Below are 13,850 nucleotides of genomic sequence, written 5' to 3' on the forward strand. Positions count from 1 at the left end.
TTCAGGGGTTTACAGTTTGTCTGTCAGTGTAGCTGTATATGTGCCTACATTCTGGAACTACAGTATTCAGCCAACATGACCTGTTGACTTGCTTACTGCACTTGGATACCACTACACGTCCAGCTCCTCAGTTGAAAACCCCTGTCACTGACACTTTCCTCTGTTCACTAATATAATTCTTTCCTGAGCAGTGCACTTGGAAGTCCGTTCTCAGCCAGGACTCCAGCCTATGTGCACTATATCCACTGAAAACAGATTGCTTCTCCTTTATATAAGCATCTCACATGTATGTAGATGCTGTAGCATGTCAAGGCACACAAGCAGTGTGAACAGAATGGTAATATAATTTGTCTGTAAACTAAGCTCCTTAGTCTGTAGGACAGGTTGCTTGTTTTTGGTTTTCTGTACTCCTCTCCAAAGGTTTCTCACTGTCAGGTGTGCCACTGGCAAATGAGCCATCTGAAGAGAGTTAGGCAAAGCAAACCTACAAACATTTTATATTTACTAATTACATGTACTTTCAGCCACATCATAGACCTTTTTTATTTTGTGTGATTGTTAGGGTTGCCACTTACCAATATTTCACCATGCTAGTTGTAAATTTGTAAGAACTAGTCCTCTGGCCCCAGCCCCTCTACCCTGCACTACTCACTCATTTAGCATGCATGTAGGCGGTCATGTCACGGCTCCACCCCTGGTACACGTCATTGCCTTGCCCCCAACCTCATTGACCCTCCCCTTCACGGACAATTCCCCCTCCCAGGCCAGAATTATATTTGACAAAAGGTGGCAACCCTAGTGATTCATATTAAAGGTAATTCCAAATAGATTAAACACTGCTATGGGGTTCAATTGTTTTGCAACACAGTGTAGTTTCTAATGATTGTTATTCTCTGTACCAAGGCTTTAAACTATAGCGCAATGAACATAAACTCTAGCAACAGCTACCATAACAATAATAATAAACCCAGTGAAAGATGAAGGGACTTTGGTTTTGCATTCCCATCCTATGCTGTAACGATTACACTTGGTGCAACATAATATACAATGACTTCTTTGTATACAAGGTCAAATAATTAGTGAGCATCATGCTTGCCATTTCAATGTGATAACAGATACCAGGACACAATACTTTCCATTTCATATACTTCATGTGCTGCATAATACCAGTATTCTAAGGCCATAATTACAAACTGGCACAGAATTGAAAAATTGCCCATAATACTAGGCAACATACCCTCTGCCAGGTTTATTACCAGCATAAATTACATGCAGTAGAGATGACACCAATGACTGTAAGCTTTCAGCTGTCTGACTTATGATCACTGTTAAATGTGAATGCATGTGTCTCTTCATCCTTGCATAAACCTCACTATTTGCCTGTAGTGCAAGGCATTTTCTGATTCTCATGGTCTGTTGGTTGGCCCACAGGATTTCCTTCTAATTCCATTAATAGTCCCAGAAGAACATATAAGAAACAGAGACTGCACGCAAAATGGTAGATAATATCAGACAGTACAACAGGAATGTATAATTTGGCAAAGGAGTGAAAGGGAACATGGTAGATTAAATCTGAGGTTTAGGACAGATGCATATAGGGCAGGCTCAGTGGGACATGCAGTTCATGATTGCATTCATTCCCTTATATTAAAGCCACATTGTTTAAAACAAAGATCTGTTCTTTCAGCACATATCCTATAAAGCAATTTGATCGTTTTGCAAAAGAGAAGTGCAATAAGAACTGCCTTAAAACTGTTCTTTTGAACCTAGGTGAATTACCATAACACCGTCACTGAAAACTAGATTGTAAATTCTTAAAGACAACAGTAGTAAATAAAAATGTTGCTCTTACTCTAACTGAGCTATAGTTCCTGATTAATGCAACAGTATGGATTACCATTAGCTAACTACCTCTAAGTGACCTATTGGAGGGAGGTCCAGGGCAACTGACTCTGGTGCCAGGCTTTTGTCACAATAGTTCATTTTACATCGAAATGTAAACATTACATTTTCAAGAAGTATGTGCTTTTCTATAGGAAGAAATTACTTAATTCTCCTCAAGTTCTTGTTCGTAATGAGTATTATACTCCGCCAGGAAATTTATGATGTGATGAGTTCAGATTAGACTGGCTTCTTCCGCTTAAAATTCTAATCACATTTCTGCAATTTATAGAACATATTTACTGTGTAAGTTTCATTTTAATGAATGGAAAATCTAAAATCTCACTATTTTCTGAAAAGCACTCTGACCAAATCTGCACTGACTTTTTTCATTTAACAATAAATCATTTTCACAAAAATTTCATGTGGGAAAAGACTCAATAAAGTTGTGAAAAAAATCTGAATCATACCAATTTTTTGGATTTGTTTTCGAAAACTCCGACTTTGATGCTTGAAACCTGTGACCATTTTGGAAAACCACATAATCTTGGGAAGTCAATTGAATGAAACCCAGCACAGATCAGGATATCTTCCAATTGTAAACAGGATATCTGCCATTGACTTCTACATGAACTCAGCAGGTCTGAGATGGAGAACTTTTTTATTCAACTTTTAACACCATCAGGGTTTAATAAATCACGAAAAATGTATTTATTTTTTTTCCTACGAAAATATTATGTTTTTCCCTTTAAAAGTCAGACCAGAAAAAAAAACTTAAATAACCCCCTTAATGTTTTGGGCTATTAAACCAGTCCAAATGCCATTATAGAACTTTAACAGTAAAGAATTGTGCCTCCAAAGATGCACATAATAGCTCTCCATCTGCTTTTTGGCTGACACATACTATGGGCTACTGTCACCCGACTAATTTGCAGGATACAATATGTAAACAATAACTAGTTTGCAATACAAAGATGATTAGTAATTAATGCAGATTACTGTTATATGGCACAACAAATAGCAGTGTATCACAATTGATTAATAATCAGAAGACAGAGCTGGTTTCATCCTCCCACTGACTTGCAAGTGCCACTGGGAAGCTACATGCAGAAGTATGAGTTTTGAAGCTGACAGTTGCATGTTTACCAGGCTCCATACTGGGCTACTGTCATATTCTAGGCATTTTTCCCAAAGTAATTAATAATGGTAGTAAAGTTGTGTGACACTAGCTGCAATCAAGGAACCTATTTCTGGCCCTTTTGGGGCCCTGTATAAGTAGGACATTTTGACTTGTGACTTACTGAATAGTAAGAAAAATTGTTTTAAAGCTTCAGGATTGATTGTGTACCCCCTAGCTGCTTTACTAGCATCATGCATGTTGCAGGAGGGGGAGAGTTAGTCAGAAGGAGCAGTTTGTTTTCTTCTTGGAATTATATATGTCTTTGCCTCTAGCTAATTTGAAAAATCACCAGATTTCATGTTTGTGTACAATCATTTCACTTTTTTTTATGTTTTTTTTATACAGATACGATGGGAGAAAAATATCACATTAGGAGAACCTCCTGGGTTTTTACACTCCTGGTGGTGGTAAGTAATTTTTCATAGTACATTGTATTTAAGAATTAAGCTGTTGATATTTTATTTTAGAATTAAGCTTCTGATATTTTATTTCAGAATTAAACTGTTGAAATTTTATTTTGGAATTAAACAATTGAAATTCCCTCTGAACCAGAGGCACTTTGCCAATGAAACTCGCCTCAAACAGAAGTACAGAGCAAGGGGGTGGCAAAAAAATCTCAATTACACTCATGTTAGTTTTAAGAGCTGAATTTTTGTTTTCTAAACTGCAAATTCGGCTTTTCTAGTGCCAGAAAGCACAGTTGTGCTTTCTTCACTAGTGGTGCGTCTAGGGTCTTACCCAGACCCGAACCCGACTATAATTGTATTGTTATTATTGTATGTGTTACCTATCTTACTGTTCAGACTTTCTCCTATTCTTCCAGTCTCTCATTCACACCACTGCCTGGTTGCTAGGGAAAATTGGACCCTAGACCCAAGCAAATACATAATTAATTATTTCCAAAACCATAAAAATAAAAAAAGAGCACCCTTTGGAAATTGCCTCAGAATATCATTGTCTCAATCGTATTAAAAGTAAATTTAAAGGTAAACTAAATGGTTGTAAGTGCCACAGTAGAATATTTTAAAATGAGGCATTATTCAAAAAGGAACCTAAAGTTTTCCATATCTAGATAGAAATTCCAATCTGTAATTCTGCCTACATACAAAGCATGTACACATGCCTATTCCCCTATTGTGTCCTAACAACTCCCCATTATGTACAATCTTTCCTATAATCTGCCAAACCCCTCCCAATCCTCCAGAAACCCTGCCCCCTTTGCAGCCGCCAATATCTTGGGGCACTGTTCTCTGTAAAACTGTTCCTCTTACAACACCTTCCCTTCTTCCTCATATATATACGTTTTAGAAAGGATTTCCAGGAGAAAGAAGCCAGAAGGCAATCCAAAAGCCAAACACACCAGTAACAGACTGGTTTTGATGTATTAGATTAACTCTTTGGAACATAATTTTAGAAGTTTTTGAAATCCCACATTATAAACATGTATAGAGATTTTTCATACGTTTCTGAGTTATAGTTAGATATGATATGGCTTCAGATGTGATGCTGAATGTTTCTATTCTTGAAGCAAATTAGAATTCACAATAGACAGCATACAGGTTCAGTTGAAAATGTGAGATCTGTATTCTGCTCTCGTGTATGATTTCACTCCTGGGAGAGCGGAGCCATTCATACTGCCTTGGAGAGAAGCTGCAACCTGTCTATATTTTGACTACAATGGAGAAACTCTCGTAAATTATGGTCCCTTTTTCTGCACAAGGGACCCATCGATTATGAGAAAGACATGTATTTCAAATTATTTATTGGTGCACTGCTGGGATTTAGTGTCTCTTTTTATCCATCTCTATCTGTATACCAGGAACTAAAATAATTTCCTATAGCATTTTGTGAGCCCTTCACCCAACACCAAAGGTTACAGCATTGGGATTCAGAGACTGTGCAACAGTGACATACATTTATCACTATTGGTTCTGGGTCATATCCGTGTCGCAGCTTTGAAAATACGCTTGCAACAATATAAAGGTTCTAACGAGCTGTTATTATATTCCTCCACTTGCTCTACAGGCCAAGGTCCTACAAATATAACTGCTCTTTTCTGATATCAAATGTTTGTAGCATTGAACTGCTTAGAATGAACTCAAAGGGAATTCAAAACTATGCATCACAATTGTTACATTAACTGACTGTAAATATATTCATTTTTTATTTTATGAGCATGTTAAAAAAAATGTAATGGCATATCTAAGCATTGATTATATGCATTAAACCCTGGATATGATTTTGACTAGATTTGATAAAATAATCCCTATCAGTTCTTAAATGATGGACCCTATATAATCTTTACCTCCACCTGTAATAATCTAGTGGAGGTAAAGGAAATGTGCTACAGTAGACTATAGGGCTCATTTACATCCACAAGCGCAGTTGGAAACTTGCACTTTTGCCCACAGTGATTTGCACTTAAACCCACTTTCATTAAAGGTACTTGCGACCAAATGTAATCCTTGCACTTCTGTATAGTTGCACTCAGAGACGCTCAGTCCTTCCTGTCATCCTTGAGACCAGGCGGTAGCTCTAGGGTTCCATCAGCGCTGTAAGTCAATAGGAGCAATGCACTAGAATGAATTATGCGCATACAACACCAGAAATTACGCCAATCAGACTTGGATAACTTTTAGTGCAATTGTGTCTGATCTACGACAATGTAGGAGCGCTATTGTGGTAATTTGACGCATTACTTACCATTGTGTTAGACATGATGTCATTGCTTTAGCCATTGTGTTAGACATGATGTCATTGCTTCAGGTACAACACACTCTGCAAACACAACGTATTCTTTGGACATAAATTACCCTTTTTATTCCTAGTGAACTGTTAAACAATAGAAGTGGAAAACCGTTAAGACCGTGAGCTATCCCATTCAAGTGGGACAGAAGAGATTGCATTGGGTAACTCCTAAAGACAGGAGGTTTGAAAATGTTTTTATGTCTGTTAATTATAAATTATTATTATCCTATATTTTTATAGCATCAACATATTCTGCAGTGCTTTACAGAAATTATATGTCATTCACATCAGACCCTGCCCCAGTGTAGTTTACAATCTAGGTCTCTATCACATTCACACACACTAGGACCAACTTACCTGAATATATGTTTTTGGAGTATGTGAGAATACTGGAGTATTCAAAGGAAAACCTGTGATTTGGTTGCAAAATATTACAGTAATGATCATATAAGTAAAGCTTTATTCAGGGTAGCAATAGTAGTAATAGTAAGAGTATTTTTCTTGAACTCCTGGTGGACTAGTGTAAGAGACTGAATGCACTTCATTACACTGCATTGGATTTGAAAGGAGGGATGACCTAGGATTAGTACTCATGGGCAATAGCTTGTAAGGTTTCCTTTGGTGCATTTTAGTGCATTCCACTACCAGGATGTATCTCATTCATCTTTATTTTGATCTTTCTTCCTGTTTTTAGCACTCGACTCCATATCATTTGGTGGTATCTGTTCCCCAAGGTGGTATCCACAGGCTTACCAGAATGAAATGATTGAATTGCAATAATTTTCTAAGAGCGTGCAAGTTCTTTTATGGCAAATTGTTTTACTTATGCTGTTTTGTAAGGCACTTCCAATTCTCCTTCATTTTTATTCTGAATCAAGTGGTCTTATTTACTTTGGATTATCTGCACTAAAATTATGGCACTGAATGTATTTCTTTGTGGAGGAATTTGGAATACTGAATTGGGAGAATATCAAATGCAAAGCAGTGGGGATAGATTCATATTAAATTTATAAAAACCAAAGTCAAACATTACTTTCAAATGATTCATAAGTAATCACTGTCAATTACTTGACAGTTTATTGTTGTTTTCTTTTTAAGACTTCTTTTTTTATTTCATATATGCACAAAAGGTCTTTAATACAATTAGTATTAAAAAGGCCAATGTGAATAGAAATGATTTTAGAGAGAAAAGTAAAAACCTTAGAGCTGTTTGCGTGCAGTATTAATTTTGTGACATTAGAAGGGAATATGTCAAGATTATTTTAGCATTATATTAGAGATTGTAATTGCCCTTGCTGAGTGCTAGTTGGTACAGTATAAGAGTGGATCAAGCAAAAACATACACAAGGGCACACATTATTCCCGGTTATAGCTGCTTGACAAGCATAGTTATGTTCCACAAACATGAGGATGCCAGAACAGTTTACAGTTTCTTATGGATGGATGACTGCAGTGCTTTGGCATAGCATCCTGCAGTTCAGAATCTACTAACTAGGGAAACCAATAATGCAGATGTGCCCTGTGCAGATTTCAGGTTCACAGAAGAATGTTGCAGTCTGTTATTTGGAAGCAATTCATGGAAACGATAGCTAGCTCATGATGTGTTTTTTCCCCAAACACATAAAGGGACCCTATTTATGAACAGAGCACTCTATTCATTTCATGTCCCATCATGACTGGTGGTAGGCATGTCAGGCCCATGCACTAACATCGTGACAGCTTTTTATGGGATTAGTTGACCTTTAACAGCAACATTTATTTTAGTCAATCAAAAGGAAGTATACTCCTTGTAGGGTTTAGGTTGTAAGGTTATAAGGGTCATAAGACTCTCACATTTTTTAAAACAATGACTGCAGTGAATATTTGCATATATTTTTTATTATCACTCTATGCTAAGGAGAGTGTTATTACCACCATGTTATGACCCCATTGACACACTCCTGAACTACCAGGCCACATCTCTTTTTCCCTTTGTAATGAGTTTATTAGACAGAAGCAGCTCATAGGAGTTGTAAAGCTTAAAACTGCATGGTGGGGGAAAGTATAAGGAAAAGTAACTCACATTCAGCTGTTAATATTTCCAGTAGAAAAATCCATAGGGAAAATAAAAAATGGGCACAAAAGGGTGAAATACATTTTATAATATGACAGTACATATTATAATAGGACAGTTTTATCTGCATGTTTTTTTAATTGCTGTTGGTAAAATAGTCACATAGGAGGCCCTCAGCAGATGCCTACAAAAAGATGGCACAATGCTTTGTCAGAATGGAACATAGCACCTCTCACTCATGGGAATACTCAGCAAGAAAAATGACAGTTACATCTTTATTGTTAACACAATTTATAATACCACTAAAACTATTGCTATAGAGAAGGCATAGTTGCCAATTCTTGCCAGGAATACTTTATTGTATGGCTAGTGTGTCTCATGCGACTGGTCTAAAAGAGGCACAGTACCATATAGAAATGGTTATCAATGATTAACTATAATTAGCAACTCTAATGACTTTTTCTTGCTGGAAAAACTATACAGGTGGCCTTTTTGTAAAACATTAGTCTATGGGGCTTTCATAGGGTGGCAGTTATGATAATACCGGAATGTAGCACAGTACAACTTTTATGCCTTGTGATGCATGGTGTTGCAAGGAAATAACACATTAAACAGCACTTTACTTATGATTTTATTGGTTTACATGATGATTGAAGTGAAACGCTATACATGGTCCATTATCTTTAGTTGAAACAACTGATCTCTCAACAGACTTTAGTGTAGGCCTTATATTGCTGCATAAGTGAGCATGTATGAATGAAATATACTTTTATAGAAATTATTTTAGCTCCCTATGTTTAAAAAAAGTACTGATGAAAACAATATACATCACATCTCTTTTGGGGGGTATGTAATATTGGTCGCTAATGCAAAAAACTTGCAATGCGAAAAAATGTACCTTTGCAAACACAGTAGGATTAGTGAATGCAAATTTCATTGTCTGCGAGTGTGTAGTGTATGTAATAAAACTTCTTAATGAAAAAGTAAATTGTTCCAAAAGTTTTTGCCACCTTCAAGCAGGTGTTAAAGGTTTGCAATGAGGAATTAAGATTCACAATACAATAGAAGTCTAATGAAGAATTGGTGTACACAATCTGCAAATTTAGGTCTAAATTCCAAAACTAGCAGCACATTGTGTTGTTTTGCTAGCACATACAGAGAACAGAGTCTTCATCCGTCAGGTCTTGCTTGGAGCATGTTGATTTCAATTTCTTGGAATTCTAAACTCCACTGCAGCGTTGCCTAATAAGAAAATAGTCAGTGCTCTTTCATCATCTAAATAAAACAAAGACTACAGTATGAGAGCATATAAAGGAATAGTTTGGACCAACACCCATACAATCCTTAAGGAAATGGTGTTTGGTTAATGGTATAGTATCCCAGCACAAGCAATGCTTGGGAATGGTGGAGTGAGTTGGACAGAGTTATGGTAAAACAGAATCTATCTTAACTGGAAAACTGATGTCATAATTGTAAACAATGTAGCTTTTAATTGTTTTAACCATACTGGATAAAATAAATTCAGGGGCAAATTCACTAAGCGCCGAAGCGCCGAACGCTAGCGTTACTTCGCTAGCGTTTGGCATTTTCGTTACTGCGCAAATTCACTAACGAACGCTGGCATAGATTCGCTAGTGTTACTTCCCACCCTTACGCCTGGCGAAGTTTCGCTACGGACGTAACTAGGCAAATTCACTAACGCGCGCAGTGTACTGAACGCTACCTTTTACGCTAGACTTCCTTCGCCACCTCAGACCAGGCGAAGCGCAATAGAGTAGATAGGGATTGCTTCAAAAAAAGTCAACATTTTTTCTAAGTCCCAAAAAACGCTGGCGTGTTTTCTACATTGTGGGTGATAGGCTGAAAAAGATCGAAAAATTTTTTGGGACTCCCCTCCTTCCCCCCTACATTTCCTGACTCATGGCAACTTACCTAGACAGTGGGCACATGTGTAGGGCAAAATAAAATTTTTATTTGATGTTTTGAAGGTTTTCTAGGCATTTGTAGTGCTGATACGTATTCCTCCATTGAAATTTGAATTTGGCGCGGTATGCAAATTAGCCTTCGCTAGCGTAACTTCGCTTCACTTAGCAAATCAACGCTAGCGCAATTACGCAACCTTACGCTACCCCTGAGCGCAACTTCGGATTTTAGTGAATTTACGAAGCGCTGGCAAAACTACGCCTGGTGAAGTGTGGCGAAGTGTGGCGAAGTGCGGCAAAGTTACACCTGGCGCAACTACGAATCTTAGTGAATTTGCCCCTCAGTGTCTCTCAAACAATGGTTATCAGACATATGCAAATGCAGCTGGACATAGGAAATGTGTCACATGTGCTTCCATTATGTGTACTGAGCCCAATTAGAGAGTTGGTTAAATGATTTGCCTCTCTTTGTTGTACAAAACAAATTGTTACAATATTAACAGGCATATCTGCATCAGTTATACTTAAACTGTTGTTAATTACCACTGAAGTACTGGTCTTTGCATTTATTGGAAGCTCTGGAAAACTGAGGCATTACAAGTCTTGTGTGCCTTGGCTTAAGGGACAACAAGCCAAGTGCCACCGCTCTAAACTTTCGATGATACTTTAACAATCACATTGTGCATTCTGTCTTGCTGTTGGGTGGTGTTTCTCATATTTCTTTTATTTTTGGATATTTTATATGTTTTGCTATTGGACCATTTCATATGGAAGTACTGCAATTTAATATTTTGATCTTTGTGTAAAAATGATCTCTTTTGGAGCATGAAAAGATTGACTTTTTCCATCCAATTTCAAATGGCACAAAGCCAACTGGAGCATCTCGGTTCTAGTGGAAATAAATGGTCACAGTAGCCAAAGATTATTCTCAAGATGAGAACTTGCTAAGATCACATACTGTTTAGCAGTATACCAGATGATTATGGTTAGCAAATGTGTTGACCTACCAAGACAAAGCAGCATCTTATTCAAATGTGTTTCTCATGCTATTCTGGCTCTTTAATTATAATTTGGTTCCTACCTGTAAGCCAGAATTTTGTTGCCATAATGCCATCTTTTGATTAAACATGTAACGTAGGTTTCTCACTAAGAGTTCTGTTATCCACTTTACATTGTGAATCTCACTGTGCAATGTGTAAGAATGTTTTTGGTTTTAGTTTTTTATTGATCCACATGTTGCTGTGTGGACTGTTCAGTGGTTATATGCACACCTTGTCCTTGGGAACTATGCATATTTAAACTTTCCTGCATTTTGTGTCCATGCAGCTGCCTAATCTACCAATAATTTGCACAATTACTCTTGAATTATGAGGGGACAAACCCCACTGTAGGTAAATAAGTTGGTGAATTGCACCATTTTCTATTATTTGCCCACAATAATACACAAGACCTGAACTATCTGTCTTGACCTAATCTTTCTTTGGGTTGTTTCTGACATCTGACTTTGAGCTGAAAACTGGACATAAACTCAACATGTTACATTTTAATAATGCTGATATGTGTGTAATATTAAATTATTTTGGTAAGATATTTTTGCAACAGTTAAAAAGGTTTTATTATGTTTAAAGAATGAGAGAATAAGAATTTACAATTGTACAGTTGGTATGAGTTGTCTGAAATGTTGTGAATGCAAAGTGATTTCCATGCTCATTTAACTTTATGTATATATATTTTTTACAGTGTATTCTGGGATCTGTATTGTGCTGCCCCCGACAGACGTGAAACATGTGAGCACTCCAGTGAAGCCAAGGCGTTCCATGACTATGTAAGTTTCATCTTACCCCACACTTACTGCGGCTTAAAAGTGAAATTTTGCAGTGGTTTGGTTAATCAAGCAAGTTGTGCCTGTTTTCAGTGATTAAGGGGAAAGATGGAAAAGATGAAAAGGAAAAAGGAATTCTTGCGTTGCATTCATTTTTTTCAATTGTATTGCCCTTACATATTGATTGCTAATTCCAATTTGGATATGTTATGCTTGCAGAGGTTTGATAAAGCCATAAAAATGACCTTCCTTACATACTTGGATTCCCTTAGGACGTAATTGCTTGGCCTGTATGTACCTTATTCGGATTATGAGAGATTTCTCCTCAGATGTATGGTCAAGTGGTGCTTTCCTATAACTTGGGAAGTAAAAAATATGACTGTTGATTGCTGACTTGCAAAAAGCACCTATGGGGGGTGGCAATGTGTAGTATAGACATTCCATTCAGTAAAGAATACCTATGCTATGTGATGGTTAGTCAGTTTGATCCAAAATGAACTACCTGTCACTCACAGAAGAAATATGAATTGGTGGAAAGGAAGACAGACAATCATGGGAGCGATTAACAAATAAAGGCTGGTCAGTATATTTTTGTCCAGTCCCAAGTGGAACTGCAGATGTTAAATATTTGGTGTGTTACACTAAAAATGAATGTTGGTCTCCTTTGTTTTCTTCAGCTATGTGGCTTGTGTTGTTTCTTTTTCTTTCTCCACCTTAACCACGTTCATTTACAGCACTCTGGTGGAACGTAAAAAAACAGCTGGAATGGTTTAAAATATATATTTTTAACAAAATCAGAGTTATGCCTGTTGCGTGCAGCTATTGTACTTGGCTATGGCACATTTGTGCATGATTCAGGCCGAATATATATATTCCTGTGGGTAGGCTCTGGGCTTTCTGTTTAATAGGTGGCTCAAAGGATATTTCTCCCAAGCTCAGGTTTTCCCTTCTGGTTAACAGTTTCTTTGCTGTAAAATTGTATAGGATATATCACTCCATAACACTCTTTGTCCTTAATATATTAAAATTTTCTGTTGAACACTTGTTCTGTATAGATCTGGTCAGGTAGCTTTATATGCTTTTTTTTGTTGCTTAATTTTCCACATTTCAGATTATCGGCATTTCGTGGCTGTGTATTTCTTTTATGCAAAGGTTTATGTGTGTTTACTTATATTAAAAAGGAATTATTGCTTATATAGCAAGTTTATGTTGTATTTTAAGTATATACACGCATATAAAATGAAGTGGGCAATACTAATGAATTATTGCCAAAAGAAGCATGATATTTTTTTCTTAAATTGATCCATTAATTTTGCTGCAAATTATGCAAAATTAATTCCAGCTCATAATATACAATTTTATTATATTTTATATCTACAGTACTTATGTAACAAATTGTTATTCTAAATTGTACAAAACGTCACTGCATCCTGCTAGGAGAGATCAACAAACACATATGGCAGAGGTTCTGGAATCCATTCCAAGCTGAGAAGTATAGTATACCCCCTTGAATATTTGTAATTTGAAGCCAGAAGGTTACCTAAGGATCAGTAACACCAAAAAATTTAAGTGTTTTTAAAGTAATGAAAATATCATGTACTGTTGCTCTGCACTGGTAAAACTGATCTGTTTGCTTCAGAAACACTACTGTAGTTCATATAAACAAGCTGCTGTGTAGCAGTGGCAGAAATTTAAAAAAGGCTATATGGCACAGGATAAATAGTGGATAACAGATAACATTAAATATGTTCTACAGAGCTTATCTGCTATCTGCTGTGTAACTTGAGCCTTTTCTCCTTTGAATCGCTGCCCCCATTGCTATACAGCAGCTTATTTATATAAACAATAGTAGTGTTTCTGAAGCAAACACAGCAGTTTTACCAGTGCAGGGCAACACTGCATTATATTTTAATTTATTGATATTACTTTTCTTAGAGACATACCCACAAGCCAATAGGGTTATGCCTAGGGTTGCGACCTTTACTTAAAATTTCCACCGGCTGGTGTTGGGGGCGGGAACAAAAGGGGCAGGCCATGATGCAAAAGGGGGTGAAGCCATGCCACGCGTCATGGCCAGAAGGTGGAGAAAAGGTAAGTTTTGAGCAGATTAGGTGCGGGGCAAGTGCTTTCTTTAATGGTATTACAAATCTACTGGCAACTACATTGCCGGTAAATTACTGGCCGGATGGCAACCCTAGTTACTGTATGCCTTGTCATTTTCCTGTTAACGTGCTTGGGATGAAA

General features: G+C 37.0%; 1 protein-coding gene across 2 annotated transcripts in view; it reads left to right on the forward strand.

Moving 5' to 3' along the window:
* ssbp4.S (single stranded DNA binding protein 4 S homeolog) overlaps positions 1-13,850 on the forward strand; it is a 212,243-nt gene that overhangs the window by 53,762 nt on the left and 144,631 nt on the right. For both annotated transcript variants that reach the window (XM_041572787.1, NM_001086136.1), the window contains 2 exon segments: positions 3,407-3,468; positions 11,525-11,609. In XM_041572787.1, the coding sequence (XP_041428721.1) occupies positions 3,407-3,468; positions 11,525-11,609 (147 nt within the window).

Source organism: Xenopus laevis, chromosome 1S (genome assembly GCF_017654675.1).
Source record: "Xenopus laevis strain J_2021 chromosome 1S, Xenopus_laevis_v10.1, whole genome shotgun sequence".
Classification (NCBI taxonomy): Eukaryota; Metazoa; Chordata; class Amphibia; order Anura; family Pipidae; genus Xenopus; species Xenopus laevis.